The sequence below is a fragment of the Camellia sinensis genome, chromosome 4 (assembly GCF_055761805.1).
Source record: "Camellia sinensis isolate YWXY chromosome 4, ASM5576180v1, whole genome shotgun sequence".
Lineage (NCBI taxonomy): Eukaryota > Viridiplantae > Streptophyta > Magnoliopsida > Ericales > Theaceae > Camellia > Camellia sinensis.
Genome location: NC_138964.1, coordinates 150958518 through 150974584, shown reverse-complemented (window position 1 = coordinate 150974584; position 16067 = coordinate 150958518). Strand labels below are relative to the sequence as shown.

The following is a 16067-nucleotide window of genomic DNA, read 5'->3' as shown; positions in this document are numbered from 1 at the left end:
GTAATTCTAAAAAAATATGTGTGAAATCTACCCTTTATAAGAGATCTATATCCTATTTTATGAATATAAACTTATCCATAGACTAATAATAATTTATTTTCCGAAACTCATGTAAGTCTTATTTATCATATCTATATTTATTTGATATTTCTCTGCCCAATTTTGTTCCCATCATAAAAATATCATAAATTATTCGATCAAAAAAATAAAATAATAATAATAATAATAATAATAATAATAATAATAATAATAATAATAATAATAATATCATAAATTATTAATTTTTATAGCCCAATAGTAAAAAAAAAAAAAGCTAAAAAAGAATTCCCAATTTGCAAGAAAGCGGGCAATTAGAACCCAGCACAAAAATGCAGAGAAGAAGCCGTAAAAGGAAGCAAACTGAGGTTCAAGCCCAACCCTCACCGCCGATCAAATCCACCGGCGAGCCATTCCCAAATCACCCTCATCCAACTCCCGAGGATTGTCGAGCCGTTCGAGACGATCTGTTGGCTCTCCACGGCTTCCCCAAAGAATTCGCCAAGTATCGCTCGCAAAGACTCAACGGCTCGGCTCTCATTCCGGCGAAGCCTGAGCCATTCGACGGTGAACACGATCAGTCCTCCTCTGGTTTCAATGAAAGTGTTCTGGATGGTTTAGTGAGTACCGTTCTATCGCAGAACACCACAGATGTTAACTCTCACAGGGCTTTTGCTTCTCTCAAATCTGCTTTTCCTACTTGGGAAGATGTGAGTTTCTTTTTCCTGATTGATGTTTTTCTTTATTATTTATTTTTATTTATGTTTTTGGTTGAATGGGTTCTGTTAATTTGAGCAAATTGAGTGTTATTGGACTGGGTTGTGCTTGTTTTGGTCTGTATGCTTTTGTTTGCTTCCCTCAGTCATGCTTTTCCCACCTGTAAAGATATTGCTGTTTTCTTTTGCTGATTGCTGTTTTTGGTTCAATGGGGTTCTGATCATTTGAGCAAATTGGGCGTTCTAGACCTACATTTTAATGGTTGTGTTTGTTTGCTTCTCTCAAATCTTCTTACCTCACCTGGGAAGATGTGAATTTCTTTTGCTGATTGCTGTTTTTGGTTCAATGGGTTCTGATCATTAGAGCGAATTAGGTGTTATTGGACCTACATTTTCAGGGTTGTGTCCCCCCCACCCCCGCTGGGAAGATGTGAGTTTCTTTTCTGATTGCTGTTTTTTGGTGAGCATTTATGTGTTTTTGGTTCAGTGGGTTCTGATAATTTGAGCGAACTGGGCCTTATTGGGCCTACATTTTCATGGTTGTGTTTGTTTGCTCCTCTCAAATCTGCTTTTCCCACCTGTAAAGATGTGAGTTTCTTTTGCTGATTGCTGTTTTTGGTTCAATGGGTGCTGATCATTTGAGCGAATTGGGCATTGTTGGACCTACATTTACATGGTTATGTTTGTTTGCTTCTCTCAAATCTGATTTTTGCACCAAGGAAGATGTGAGTTCTTCTTTGCTGATTGCTGTTTTTGGTGAGCCCTTTCCATGCTTTTGGTTCAATGGGTGCTAATTATTTGAGCAAATTGGGCGATATTGGACCTACATTTTCATGGTTGTGTTTGTTTGCTTCTCTCAAATCTGCTTTTACTGCCTGGGGAAGATGCGGGTTTCTTTTGCTGATTGCTATTTTTAATGAACTTTTTTATGTTTTTGGTTCAGTGGGTTACAAATAGTTTGAGCAAATTGGGCGTTCTCAGACCTACATTTTCATGGGTTGAGCTTGTTTTGATCGGTATGCTTTTTGTTTTGGCTTAATGAGTATTTATAAGTTCAAACAACTTCGGCTTTTTTTGATCTTTGGGACCAAGATTTTGATGGGCTTCATTGATTTTGAAGGATTGCATTAAGTTTTGGTTTGATGTGGTTGAACAATTTTTTGTGTAAAATAAATAACTTGAAACAAATCAAATAAATAAAAATAAATTATTTACAAAATTTATTTACCAAACCGAATAAATATTTAAAAGATCAAGTCGAGTGTGTGACACTCTGTCTTTAAGACAGATTCACCCCGCTTCGGTGCTTACGGATTAAATGGCGTCTATCTCCCAGGATAAAATAATCTACACAGATTGTAGTAGTACTCCAAATAATCTGTACGGCGAACCAAACCTGTGTTCTATACTCTTAGAATTTTTCTCCAAAATACTAATATGAAGAATAATGCAAAAGAGAACAAAAGGGAAGGGAACAGATTTTTCTGGATATTTGTGATTGTAAAAAACTGTTGGAATGAGACTTCTATTTATAGGCATAAATGTGGCTGTCCGAACAGGTTCAATTTGAAATGAACAGATCTGTTTTCAAACAAAGCAGGTGCCAATAGTTTTGAACATATACAGAATTCAAACTGTGACAGTTTGAAACAAAACTGAATCTGTCTGGGTATAAATTGTCAAAACAGTTTGAAAAAACTATTTTGAATTTGCTGGAAAGGATTGGAAGAGGCACAAAATTGGATAGAAAATTAAATTCAAATTTGGTGCAAAAATTTGAATTAATTTCGTTCAAAAAAAATAATTTTTCCCACAAGAATCTCTGGAAAAAATTCAAATAAATTATGTCCAAAAAATTAATGTTGAAACTGACTTGACCCACACCCGCACCCAGCACGGCTCGGCCGGCCGGACGGCGGCTGCAGCTGCAGCGCGCGTGTGGTGGTTTGGCCAAGGTTACTTAGTCTATAACTCCTCCTTTCTACAAACTTGGGGTGCCCCTTGGGGCCCAATCCAAGTGTTGCCACCTAGAACTTATATACACATATAAGTTTTCTTAAGTTTTCAATGTGTGATAACCAATTCAAGGAAACCTACATTTTACTTCTTAATTGTTCATTCCACGAACCCGAAAATGACATCAACTTCCCATTCAGTCATAAATGGTTTTGACAAACCGTCTTCACCGTGTGACTTATCATGCGATAAGGAACACGTCACCTCTTTGGACCCACCCCAAAAGACGTGTGGGCCCTACTCAAATTTGGGCTCAAAGTTGGCCCAAAATAAGCCTATAAAAACCAAAAATTCCAACAATCTCCCATATGAATGGAATTTGACGGAGAGAAAATGCAACATGACCTAATTACAGAGAGTACAGAAATTAGAAATATTCTACAAAGGATAGCTAGTTTTTAGCTTTGAACCTTCTCTTGTGAGACACTATCGGATTTACTAGCTAACCAGTGGACATGATGTCTTGAACTGTTTAGCCATTTGTGTAAACCAAGACAATAGAACTCACACAGTATATTACCAAACACAGTTTAGTTCTCATTATTGTGTTCTAGAGAATTGTAACCCTTCACAAATCTTATAGGACTGGCCAATTCACACTCATATAGGTAATTCTTATGAAAAGTACCCTGTCATACTCCACTAGGTATTCCTAGATATAAGAATCATTAAAAGTTTTACTTAACCTAAAACACTGCAGACATCACTATTTCATCATAGAAATGGGTAGGAGTTTGACTCCTTAGTGATCCTTACGAGTCCTACACAACTTGGTTGTCCCTTTGAATCTAGATATTGGGATCTCCAATCAACTAGGTTGGGTTGCTGTTGTGGTAACTCTTATTTAATAGGCTTAAGTCCCATTTCCCTCGATGAATTCTCAACTAACTCTCTTGCTAACCCTTTGGTTAGTGGATCCGCTATGTTGTCTTTAGACTTCACATATTCAACGGAAATAATTCCATTAGAGAGTAGTTGTCTGACGGAGTTATGTCGACGACGAATGTGTCGCGACTTACCGTTATACATATGACTCTGTGCTCTACCTACTGTTGATGACTATCGCAATGTATGCATATAGCAGGCATTGGTTTTGGCCACATTGAAATATCTTCAAGGAAGTGGCGAAGCTATTCTGTATCTTCCCCAGCTTTATCTAAAGTTATAAATTCTGATTCTATGGTAAACCTAGCAATGCAAATCTGTTTAGAAGATTTCCAAGATACAACCGCCTCACTAAGGGTAAAGACATACCCGCTGGTGGATTTTGAGTGTCTAGTATCCGATATTCAATTTGCATCACAGTATCCTTCGAGTACTGCTGGATATCTAGTATAATTAAGCTCAATGTTACAAGTAAATCGGAGATATTTTAGAACCCTTATAATAGTTTTCTAGTGTTTTACTCTCAGATTACTCGTATATCTACTTAATTTACTTACTGCATAAGCTATATTCGAGCGAGTGCAGTTCATCAAGTATATTAAGTTTCTAACAATTTGGGCATACTCTAATTGAGAAATACTTTCCTGTACATTCTTAGAAAGAAATAAATTAACATCCACAGGAGTTCTAGCAAGATGATCATCATCTTTGCTAAAGTTGTCAAGTATTTTCTCGATATAATGTGATTGTGACGAAGCATAACCTTCTGATATTTTGGTAATTTTTATACCAAGAATTACATCAAGAAGCTCCATGTTCTTCATGTCAAAATGTTTATTCAACATTTTCTTAATAGTTTTAATCATGTCATTATTACTACCTTTGATGAGTATATCATCCACATAAAGACATACTATAACATAACCGTTGTTTATGTTTTTAATATAAACACATTTGTCACATTCATTAATTTTGAATCTATTTGACATCATTGTTTTGTCAAATTTCTCATGCCATTGCTTTGGCGCTTGTTTTAAACGATATAATGATTTAACCAATTTACACACTTTCTTTTCTTTTCCTAGAACAGAAAATCTTTCTAGTTGTTCCATGTAAATTTCTTCATCTAATTCATCATTTAAGAAAGCGGTTTTCACATTCATTTGATAAATTTCTAGATTGTACAAAGATGCAATGGCAATTAGCATTTTAATGGATATTATTCTAGTAATGGGTGAGTATGTGGCAAAGTAGTCAAGACTTTCTTTTTGTCCAAATCCTTTGACCACAAATCTTGCCTTGTATTTGTCAATTGATCCATTCGTTTTTATTTTTCTTTTGAAAATCCACTTGTACCCAAGAGGTTTATAACCTGGTGGCAAATCCATCAATTTCCAAGTGTGATTTTGCAAGATGGATTTAACTTCACTATTGATAGCTTTTTTCCATAAAGGTGCTTTAGGACTGAACATAGCTTTTTTAAAAGTTAGAGGCTCATCTTCGAACAAAAATGTTAGAAAATCTAAACCAAAAGATTTTGAGGTTCTAGCACGTTTACTACGTCTAGGTTCCTCGTCTTCATTTTGATCTATCTCTTGCTATTGTTCTCGATCTTGTCCTTGATCATGACTAGTAATAGCATTATAAGATCTTTTATTAGTACTAGTCCCTTGTCTAGTCTTATTTGGAAATATATGTTCAAAGAATGATGCATTCCGAGATTCAATAATAGTGTTTACATGCATTTCGGAATGTTTTGATTTATAAATTAAAAACCGATATGCACCACTATTCTTGGCATAATCAATAAATATGCAATCAATAGTTTTAGGACCTATCTTAGTCTTTTTAGGACTAGGAATAGCCAATTTAGCCAAACACCCTCACACTTTTAAGTATTTGTAGGATGGTACTCTCCCATGCCACATTTCATAAGGTGTTTGATTCACTTTCTTTCGGGATACTTTATTAAGTATATAATTAGCAGAAAGTATTGCTTCCCCCCACAAGTTTTGAGGTAATTCAGAACTTATTAACATGACATTCATCATTTCTTTTAAAGTCCTATTTTGCCTTTCAGCAATTCCATTTTGCTGAGGTGAGTAAGGAGTGGTGGTTTGATGAATTATTCCATGTTCTTTATAAAGCTCACTAAAAGGTGATTCATATTCACCATCTCCATCACTTCTTAGTTTTTTTAATTTTCTTACCTAATTGATTTTCAACTTCATTATTAAATTGAATGAAAGTTTCCAAAGTTTCATCCTTAGTTCGAATTAAATAAACATAACTATATCTAGTATAGTCATCTATGAAAGTGATAAAATATTTTTTTTCACCTTTAGTTTGAATTGATTTAAAATCACAAATGTCACTATGAATTAATTCAAGTGGTTCCGTACTTCTTTCAATTGAATGCAAAGGAGTTTTAGTTAATTTTGTCTCAACGCAAATTTCATATTTGTGATTTAAATCAATGTCAAATTTAAGTAAACATTCCATGTTAATTAATCTACGCAAAGATCCATAATTAACATGTTCTAGTCTACCATGCCACAAATTTGAAGACTCAAGCAAGTAAAAAAAAGATGTATTATTATTAATAACAGAGGGTACAATAATCATTACATTCATTTTCAAAAGGCCATCAGACATGTAACATTTTTCTACATACATCTCATTTTTGGTAAGTACAAATTTGTCACTTTCAAAAATTAGCTTAAACCCATTTTTACTCAACAGAGATCCGAAGACTAGATTCTTGTGAATGTCCGGTATATGCAACACATTGTTGAGAGTGAGCTTCTTTCCAGATGTCATCTTCAGAATAATCTTTCCTTATCCTTCAACTTTAGAAGTCGAAGAGTTGCCTATAAAGAGTTATTCGCCATTGTCCACCATAGAATAAGATGTGAATATCTCTTTGTCAGCACAGATGTGGCGAGTAGCACCAGTGTCCACCCACCATTCTTTAGGATTTCTGGTAATATTTGCCTCTCAAATAACTGCAGAAAGATTTATGTTCTCAACACCATTGAAAATTTTGTCCACTTCGGTCATATTGGCTTAAGTAGGCTTTTTGTTTGATTTTCCTTTACCTTTGCGCTTGTTACAGAAATCTTTGGCCCGATGTCTCTCTTTGTCACAGATGTAACATTTGCTATTAAACTTGTACTTTTTAGTTTCTCCTTCTTTAGAGCCTCGTGAGGAACTTTATCCAGAAAACTTTCATTTCTTTGCTTTTGGAGCATGTTCCACCACATTTGCCTTAGACTCTATTGGATGCTTACCAGCCCACTTTTCTGATTTGTGGTTGTGCTCCTCAATCCTCAAACACACAATCAATTCTTCTAAAGACATTTTTTTGCTCTTGTGTTTGAGGTAGTTCTTGAATTCCTTCCAGCCTTGTGATAATTTCTCAATTAAGATAGTAACTTGGAAGGATTCACTGAGAGACATGCCTTCTGTATGAATGTCATGCAGAATGAGTTGAAGATCTTGAAGTTGGCTGATCACAGTCTTAGAATCAACCATCACAAAATCCATAAATTTCCCTACTATGAATTTCTTCGAGCCAACATCTTCTGTCTTGTATTTTTTCTCCAAAGACTCTTAAAGTTCCTTGCCGTCTTGGTAGGACTGTAGACGTTGTATAATATGTTGTCAAGTCCGTTCAAGATGTAGTTACAGCAAAGGAAATCAGCATGTTTCCAGGCATTGACCGCAGCAACCACTTGCCGGTCGGTTTCATCCTCTTTCAGAGTAGGAGCAGTCTCACTGAGGAAGCGCGCCAGGTTTAGAGTAGTAAAATAAAACAGCATTTTCTATTGCCATTTTTTAAAATCAGTTCCTAAGAACTTCTCTAGCTTTTCACTGTGATTAACTGGCACAGTCATAACTGGAGGAGGGGTTGGTGCAATTGCAGCCACTATACCAGTATTTGTTTAAGCATCAGTTTTAGTAGCCATAAATTCTAAATTATAAAATAAAATTATAATTAAAATTTTATACTACACAGAAAATTAATCCAAAACCACAGAATTAAATTCTGTAAAAATAAAAGAAACAAGAATTGTAACTTTTATTCTCAATTAATTTGAAAATAAAATAAAATTTTATCTAAACAAATTAATTCCACACAAAAAATTAAATTTTTGTAGTACTTTAAAAAATAAAATACTGAAACATAATTTTACTTAATGAAAACTTAGAATAATTTCTGAAAATCAAAATTAATTTCTGACCAACTTCACAAATAAATATTTTGAATCGTTAATAATTACCATTATATTACTACTAGTTGTCAAAGAAAATAAACAGTATATTACTACTATTTTTCAAACAATATATTACTACTGTTTGTTTTTCCAACCAAAATATTATTTTGTAAAATTACAGAAAATAATTTTTGTAAGAAGAAAAGAAGAAAGGAAACAAATAGAAAATTCTGTAAACAGAATAATTCGAATCTGTCTTAAGATTGTTGGAACAACCTTCTGTGTAAAATAAATAACTTGAAAGAAATCAAACAAATCAAAATAAATTACTTATAGAATTTTGTTAAAATGTACCAAAACCTACCACTACACCTACTCCACCCACTTCACCTACTCCACCTACTACTCCACCTACTACATACCTACCTCATTTAATCTTCTATATATAGGACTCATTGTAAACACAACATAGATCAATCAATAATACAATTCTCTATTTCTTTATACATCAATTTTAACATGGTATCAGAGCAGGTTTAGAACCAAATATTTTCGCTTCCCCGGCGGGCGGCAACCTCACCTTAGCTGCCCGCCGGACCTCAACCTAGTCCGCTGCGTCTGCTAGCTCTGGCGCACCATAACCACCGAACCCATGTTCACAAAAATGCACCTCTCCCGAGCTTTCTCTCCGAGCCTCATCCTTCAAACCAAGACCCCCAAACACGGCCTCCCATACGATCTCTACTTGGCCGAACCCACTACTTGCCACTCAAACGACGCCGACAGCCGTGTTCTGTCCCGGTATATGCGATCCGAGTGCATCAATTACAGCTACACTTACGAGTCTCCTCTCCCCGTTGGCCGCCTCGTCGTTCAGCTCGCTGACAAAGCCCAGGTTTGTACCCAGCGCTCATGGAAACGGCCGTATGGGGTTGGTTTGCTGGTCGCTGGCTTGGATGAATCTGGGGCTCACCTCTACTACAATTGCCCAAGTGGAAACTATTTCGAATACCAAGCTTTTGCCATTGGGTCCCACTCACAAGCAGCTAAGACATACTTGGAACGCAGGTTTGAAAGCTTCATAAGCTCTACACGGGAAGATCTACTCAAGGATGCACTCTTTGCATTGAGGGAGACTTTACAGGGAGAAAAACTCAAGAGCTCCATATGCACGGTTTTTGTGGTAGGAGTGCACACAGAACTCACAACCAGACCCAGCTTTTCTTTTTTTTATCACCCACCAACCCCACTCAACTTTCTTTTATTATAGCTACCCAATCCACCGCCCACAGTAAGTAGGTCTGCATAGATCCACACCACTCAACTTTCTTTTTTTATTTTATCACAAAAACTCTCTCTCTCTCGTCCCTTTTTTTTTTCCACTAGCCCCACTATACTATTTCCCTTACTTTAAAACCAAACTTTATTTTTTATTATAAAAGCCATTAGATAATTCATATGTACATCTGTAACTTCTGGATACACAACAAAAAAAAAAAAAAACAAAAAACAACAAGCGCTCTTTCACGGATACAACAAAAAAAAAAAAAAAAAAAAAAAAACCATCCACCGCCCAAACTTTATTTTTTTTTCATTGGTGCTCTTGATTCGCCCTGTTCCCTACTCCCACCTTTATTCTTTTTATTCATCCTTCTATATTCATCATCACCATGTTCAAAAAAAAAAAAAAAAAAAAAACCAACACAATTTACAAATTTGCACAACAACCCATATTTTATTCATCTCAGGGATCAACTTCGATCACAATTTTACACAAAAAAAAAAAACAAAAAACAACGACCACACAAAACACAACAAACCAAACAACCACATCCACAGGCGGGATTTTTCTTCTCTACTCTGCCGCCGGTCTTTTCTTCTTACCTCCGTCCTGGGCGGCCCTTGACGGTGTTGCCTCCGTGTTTCCCACTCCACTGGGCACGATCACTCCACCCTGCTCCTCTACTGCAGCATATGGCGGACCTCCAAATCGAAACATCACGGTGGCCTTCCGTTTCAGCTCCTTGTTTTCTGCCTTTAGCACACTTATCTCTGCTCGCGCATCCTTATACATGCGTTGGAGCAGAGCCAGTTGGGCGTTTAACTGTTGCACCTCATTTGTCCTACTCTGCAGCCGGTGCGACAAGTTTGTGACCGCAGTCATGGTTTCCACACATGACTTCAATGTATACTGATTGGCTTCAATATCTGTTTGTACTGCCATTTTTTGCTCCACCGACCGCATCGGAAAGTTCAACGGAGCAAAACCAGAGGTGTTTGGTTGAGGTTCACGGGCCGCCACACCAGTTGTCTCTCTTGTTGACTCGTTGAGGTCCGGAAAGAGAGTGAGCAGACCACGGGAAGAAGAAGCCATTTTCTGGGCAACAGTTGTTACAGAGTATTACAGAGTTTCTCTCTCAGACAACGAAGAAGTTTTTTCAGAGTTTTTTAGCAGGTTTTCTGCCTCAGCCTCAGCCTCCGCTTTCGGTTTATAAAGACCATGACGAAGAGGCAGACACGCGCATCATGCGCCACTTGACGCCAGACGACAAAACGGGCGCGCAAGCCAATGTGGTGACGCGCCTCGCCATCGTGTCCGGCACATCTTTTTATGACTTGGGCTCGCCTTTTGATGGCACGCCTTTTTATGGATTAGGGCACGCCTTTTGAAAGATTGGGCACGCCTTTTGAGGGTGCGACTTTTTAGGGGTCCGACAAGACTCTGTAAACTGTCCCGACATTGATTCCGGTTAGCTCCTTCATGGGTCCGACAAGACTCAGTAAACTGTCCCGACATTGATTCCGGTTAGCTCCTTCATGGGTCCGACAAGACTCTGTAAACTGTCCCGACATTGATTCCGGTTAGCTCCTTCATGGGTCCGACAAGACTCTGTAAACTGTCACAACAACTGTCACAACATTGTCTGCTACAACGGTCCGACATGACCCCATAAACTGTCTTCTACATCAGTTTGACACCGCCATCCAGTGTCCTCTACACCGTTATGACACCACCATGCAGTGTCCTTTACAACGTTATGACACCCCTATACAGTGTCCTCTACAACGTTATGACACCACCATACAGTGTCCTCTACACCGTTATGACACCACCATCCAGTGTCTTCTACAACGGTCTGACACGACCATACAGTGTCTCCTATCCTTTTTTATTTTATGTATTCGTCTATTTTCTTGTTTTGTTAGTCTCTCCAAACTCAAGTTGGTTAGTTCCTATCCCCCTTGAGTTTGCGGGGGGCTGTTAAAATGTACGAAAACCTATCACTACACCTACTCCACCCACTTCACCTACTCCACCTACTACTCCACCTACTACTCCACCTACTACATACCTACCTCCTTTAATCTTCTATATATAGGACTCATTGTAAACACAACATAGATCAATCAATAATACAATTCTCTATTTCTTTATGCATCAATTTTAACAAATTTATTTACCGAACCGAATAAATATTTAAAAGATTAAGTCGAGTGTGTGACACTCTGTCCTTAAGATAAATTCGCCCCACTTCGGTGCTTACGGATTAAATAGCGTCTATCTCCCAGGATACAATGATCTACAAAGATTGTAGTAGTACTCCAAACAACCTGTACGGCAAACCAAACCTGTGTTCTATACTCTCAGAATTTTTCTCTAAAAAACTAATATGAAGAATAATGCAAAAAGAGAACAAAAGGGAAGGGAACAGATTTTTCTGGATGTTTGTGATTGTAAAAAACTACTGGAATGAGACTTATATTTATAGGCATAAATGTGGCTATCCGAACAGGTTCAATTTGAAATGAATAGATTTGTTTTCAAACAGAACAGGTGCAAACAGTTTTGAACAAATACAGAATTCAAACTGTGACAGTTTGAATCTGTTTGAAACAAAATTGAATCTGTCCGGGTATAAACTATTAAAATAGTTTGAAAAAATTGTTTTGAATTTGCTGGAAAGGACTAGAAGAGGCACAAAATTGAATAGAAAATTAAATTCAAATTTGGCGCAAAAATTTGAATTAATTTCGTTTAGAAAAAATAAGATAGCGTTTGATAGAGTTTTCTAAATATGATTTGAGAATAGAAGTTGTATTTTGAGTTTGTGAATTTTGAAATTATGATTTGAGTGTGGAAAATTTGTTTAGTGAATGAGTTTTAAAAAGAGTTTTGAATTGAGTAGGGAATTTTTGATGTGACATATGATATTTGATACAAAAACTTACAACTCATAACCAAACACACAATTCAAAATTCTATTAAAGCTCATAAATTTTTTTAAAAATTCGGAAAATATTTTTTGTTGAATATATAAAAATTAGCATGTGTCAATTGCGAAAATAAAATAAAATAAAATAAAAATTGCACTGTTCTGATCAACCGACCGGATGACCGGTTAGCCCAAATTTTCCCGCCTTCGACCGAGTTTTCAAAAGTGAACGTGGAATTAATTTTTAAAAGCTGCAAACAAACACCACTTGAGAACCAATGACTGGAATTAAAGTTCCAAAGCTCTATCAAACAGAGCCTAATTTTTCCTACAAGAATCTCTGGAAAAAATTCAAATAAATTATGATTAAAACCGACCTGACCCGACCTACACCCGGAACAGCTCGGCTAGACGGTAGCGGCGGCGCACATGCGTGTGTGTAGTGGTTTGGCCAAGGTTCACTTTGTTCATAACTCCTCCCTTCTTGGGGTGCCCCCTTGGGGCCAAACCCAAGTATTGTCACCTAGAACTTATATACACATATAAATTCTCCTAAGTTTCCAATGTAGGATAACCAATTCAAGGAAACCCACATTTTACTTCTTAAATTGTCTATTCCACGAACTCGAAAACGACGTGAACTTCCCATTCACTCATAAATGGTTTTGACGAATAGTCTTCACTGTGTGACTTGCCATGCGGCAAGAAACACGTCACCTCTTTGGACCCACCCCAAAAGACATGTGGGCCCTACTCAAATTTGGGCTCAAAGTTGGCCCAAAATAAGCCTATAAAAACCAAAAATTCCAACATGATGAATAGCCTTGAATTGAAAAAGATAGGTGTTTTTGGCTGCTTGTAGTTATGTACTTTCTTTTTGATGGTTGCTATTCATTTCCTGTGATTTACATTTGGTTTGGCTTATAGCTATGAATAAATCAGAATAAGTTATGGTTCACTAATTGCTATATAGTATCCTTACTATCACATTTTAATGGGTTGTTTTTCTATTAATGAATTGCTTGTGTTTTTAATTTATGATAAGGATGATTGAGAGCAATTTGGTTGTTTCTGGGCTGCATATTTCATGGGTTGCTGTTTTTTATGGTTAAGGTTCTTGCAGCTGAATCAAAATCGGTAGAGAATGCCATAAGATGTGGAGGGTTAGCCCCAACCAAGGCCTCCTGTATAAAGAATGTATTGAGTTGCTTGCTTGAGAAAAAAGGCAAATTATGCTTGGAATACCTGCGGGATTTGTCAGTTGATGAAATCAAGGCTGAGCTCTCTCAATTTAAAGGAATTGGCCCCAAAACAGTAATATACCTTCAACCTCTACTTGATATATTTTTTCAAACTTTCGTTGTTAGATATTGGAGGTCCTGTTGAATTAGTGTATTTTGGTAGGAATACATGATTTCTAAATTTCATGGGTAAAGTTTGGAGGCTTTATTTTCTAGTTCGAGGAGTATATGCATGCTCTTGAGAAATGAAATCATTTATTGTGTTTGAAATGCTTCCGTTGTGTTCTTTGTAACGTTGAAGTGATTTTATAATTCATGATAATAATTTGTACGAATTTTTTTCTTCAAAGTATTGGATCACGAGTTGTACTTCAATCGTTGAGTAGTTCTAGAGTTTTTCAAACCAAATCATATAAGGTCAGAATTTGGAAAGTCAAACCTCAAAATTAATAATGAAAAATATTCTCCATGATTAGCAAGAGAAGTGGAAGTATTTGTACATATTTGATATTTTAGTATGTCTGTCTTAGACAATTGTCAAATCCATGAAAATTAATTGAATAACATATATCTGAAACGGGCCATATTGAGTACTACTTGAACATGGCACTTTCAAACTCTTCTTTGGTTCCAATGTGACAATGGGCCATATGTGGCGTAAGCTAAGCTCTCCTCAAACTCCAGCTATTAGCCCCCTCCATGGTAAAGAAGGCAGGATTCTTTGTAGGACTTGGGAATGACTATCTTTATTACTTTACTAGCTATGCTAGCTCTTTTGGTATTGAGGCGGCCTACTTCATCAAGACATGCCATGGGAAACCCCAGTCTGATACGTACCAATAGAGCTTATCTCGAACCAAGAGAGGAGGAATATCCACAATTTGGAGCTCTGTTACAGTTGATAAACCTTCATGAGCCAAAACATCAGCACATCTATTGGCTTTCCTTCACACGTGTTGCAATGTGAACCCCAGTCCCTATTCATCTCTTCTCTTATATTCAATGCATGCCCAGTACACCTGTGATTCACTGCATTAGCTTTTGTAAAAAGCTAGCTGGAGTTGATATGCATTGGTGGTAAAGAACTACTGCAAAATCATTTATTGAAATATGAAAATGGAATAAGAAGAAGAAGAAGAAAAAGGACTTGCAATACAGTTCTATTCAAATTAAACAAATCCCATTGTTTTATTTCAATTTTGGGCTACAAGTTTTAATACACCTATTAAACTTCTATAAGGAACAGACCTTGATGATAGATGTTGGAAAGCAATCTTAGTTGAACTTGAACAACTTTGGAGCTACCAGTTTAACACGTGCAGTGTGGTTGCTGGAGCTCTTTGTTACCCTTTCATTCTCTCTTTGGTGGTGTCCATTTGGTCAAAGATTAGTGAACAAATTGATTGGAAGTCAGCAAGAGGATTGTGCTGAGTCTGAGTTAAACAGGACTCGGAAGTTGTGCATTGTCCTTATGAGGTGTGTGTGAAAGGAAAACAATGAATGCATGCTCACAGATGTTGACATGCAGATTTCTGAATTGATCCAAGTGATGCTGATTTATTTATTTTATTTATTTCATTTTTTTCTGCAAATTTTATTGGTGATATGAGTTTGCAGTGGAAGCTTTTAGTTAATGCTTAGTAGATTCTTCTAATAAGACATGCATTTAAAACAAACTGCTGTTATGAGTTATGGGTGGGAACCCCGTCAGACTAGTATTCTGTCAACCGGAACATTTATGAAATTTCTTATATTGTTTACGTGGGTTTGTGCATGTGTAATTGTGTGTGCCTAGTTCATTAATGATATGGCAAAAAGAACTCAGTCAAGATAAAGAGAGCAGAAATGGAGTGAATGAATTAAGTAAAGATGTGGTTATAAAATTTTAAATTTTTTTTTTTTGAGCGGCATGTGTAAAAGCCTTGTATGAACAGCCAAAGTAGTTGGGGTATTGTTTTTGAGTTGGTTGGTATCCTTTCACTATTGTCAAAATTAATAATTTAAAAATGGATGGCAGGTGGCTTGTGTCTTGATGTTCCAACTTCAGAAAGATGATTTCCCGGTGGACACGCATGTAAGTATAATATTCTTCAAACTGATTTTCCATGATGGAAGAAATTAAATATTCAAGCGTCTACACAGGTTTTCCAAATTGCAAAGGCTATTGGTTGGGTGCCAGAAGCGGCAGACACAAAAAAGACATACCTTCATCTCAATCGACGGATTCCAAATGAGCTCAAGTTTGACCTAAACTGTCTTTTGTTCACGCATGGCAAGCTCTGTCAGAAATGCACAAAGAGAGGAGGTAATCCGCAAAAAAGAGAATCGTATGGCAATTCCTGCCCTCTACTAAATTATTGCGACATTTCAAAATCAGAATGCAATAGTTAAGTATGGAGTTAATCTAATTGTGTTGTTTGAGTTCATTATCCGCTTCTGAATACCTCTATTTGATAACCACAATCTCCCTAGTTCAAAAGTTAACAGTTTTGTGTATGTAAGAGCGAGTCTTCTTCCCCAACTAGTTCGGATGTCATGTGTAGGTGCGAAATGTAGGAGTTGCTAGTAGGTAAAGTGGGAAAATATTGAAAGTTAGGGCATTCTTAGCCAGCATCCCACCTCATTTTGACCTATATTTACATTAGATTTTTATTGATTTTTTTCACTTTAATGTCCATATAAGCATTGTAAAATATCCGAAATGACATCTATAAAATTGATTAACGAAGTTCTTTTGTCATA

At 36.6% G+C, this 16067-nt stretch overlaps 1 protein-coding gene across 2 annotated transcripts; it reads left to right on the top strand.

Annotated features, from left to right (window-relative positions):
- On the top strand, positions 1-16067 carry LOC114290717 (DNA glycosylase superfamily protein). 2 transcript variants are annotated; one of them, XM_028234677.2, is made up of 5 exons: positions 155-746; positions 1696-1768; positions 13208-13398; positions 15343-15399; positions 15468-16067. In XM_028234677.2, exons 1-5 carry the CDS (start codon positions 369-371, stop codon positions 15714-15716), a joined length of 948 nt encoding a protein of 315 aa, XP_028090478.1. In that variant the 5' UTR covers positions 155-368; the 3' UTR covers positions 15717-16067. The 2 variants fall into 2 exon arrangements, with proteins under 2 accessions (XP_028090479.1, XP_028090478.1); XM_028234678.2 differs by lacking the exon at positions 1696-1768 and having other exon boundaries at positions 1-746; positions 13198-13398.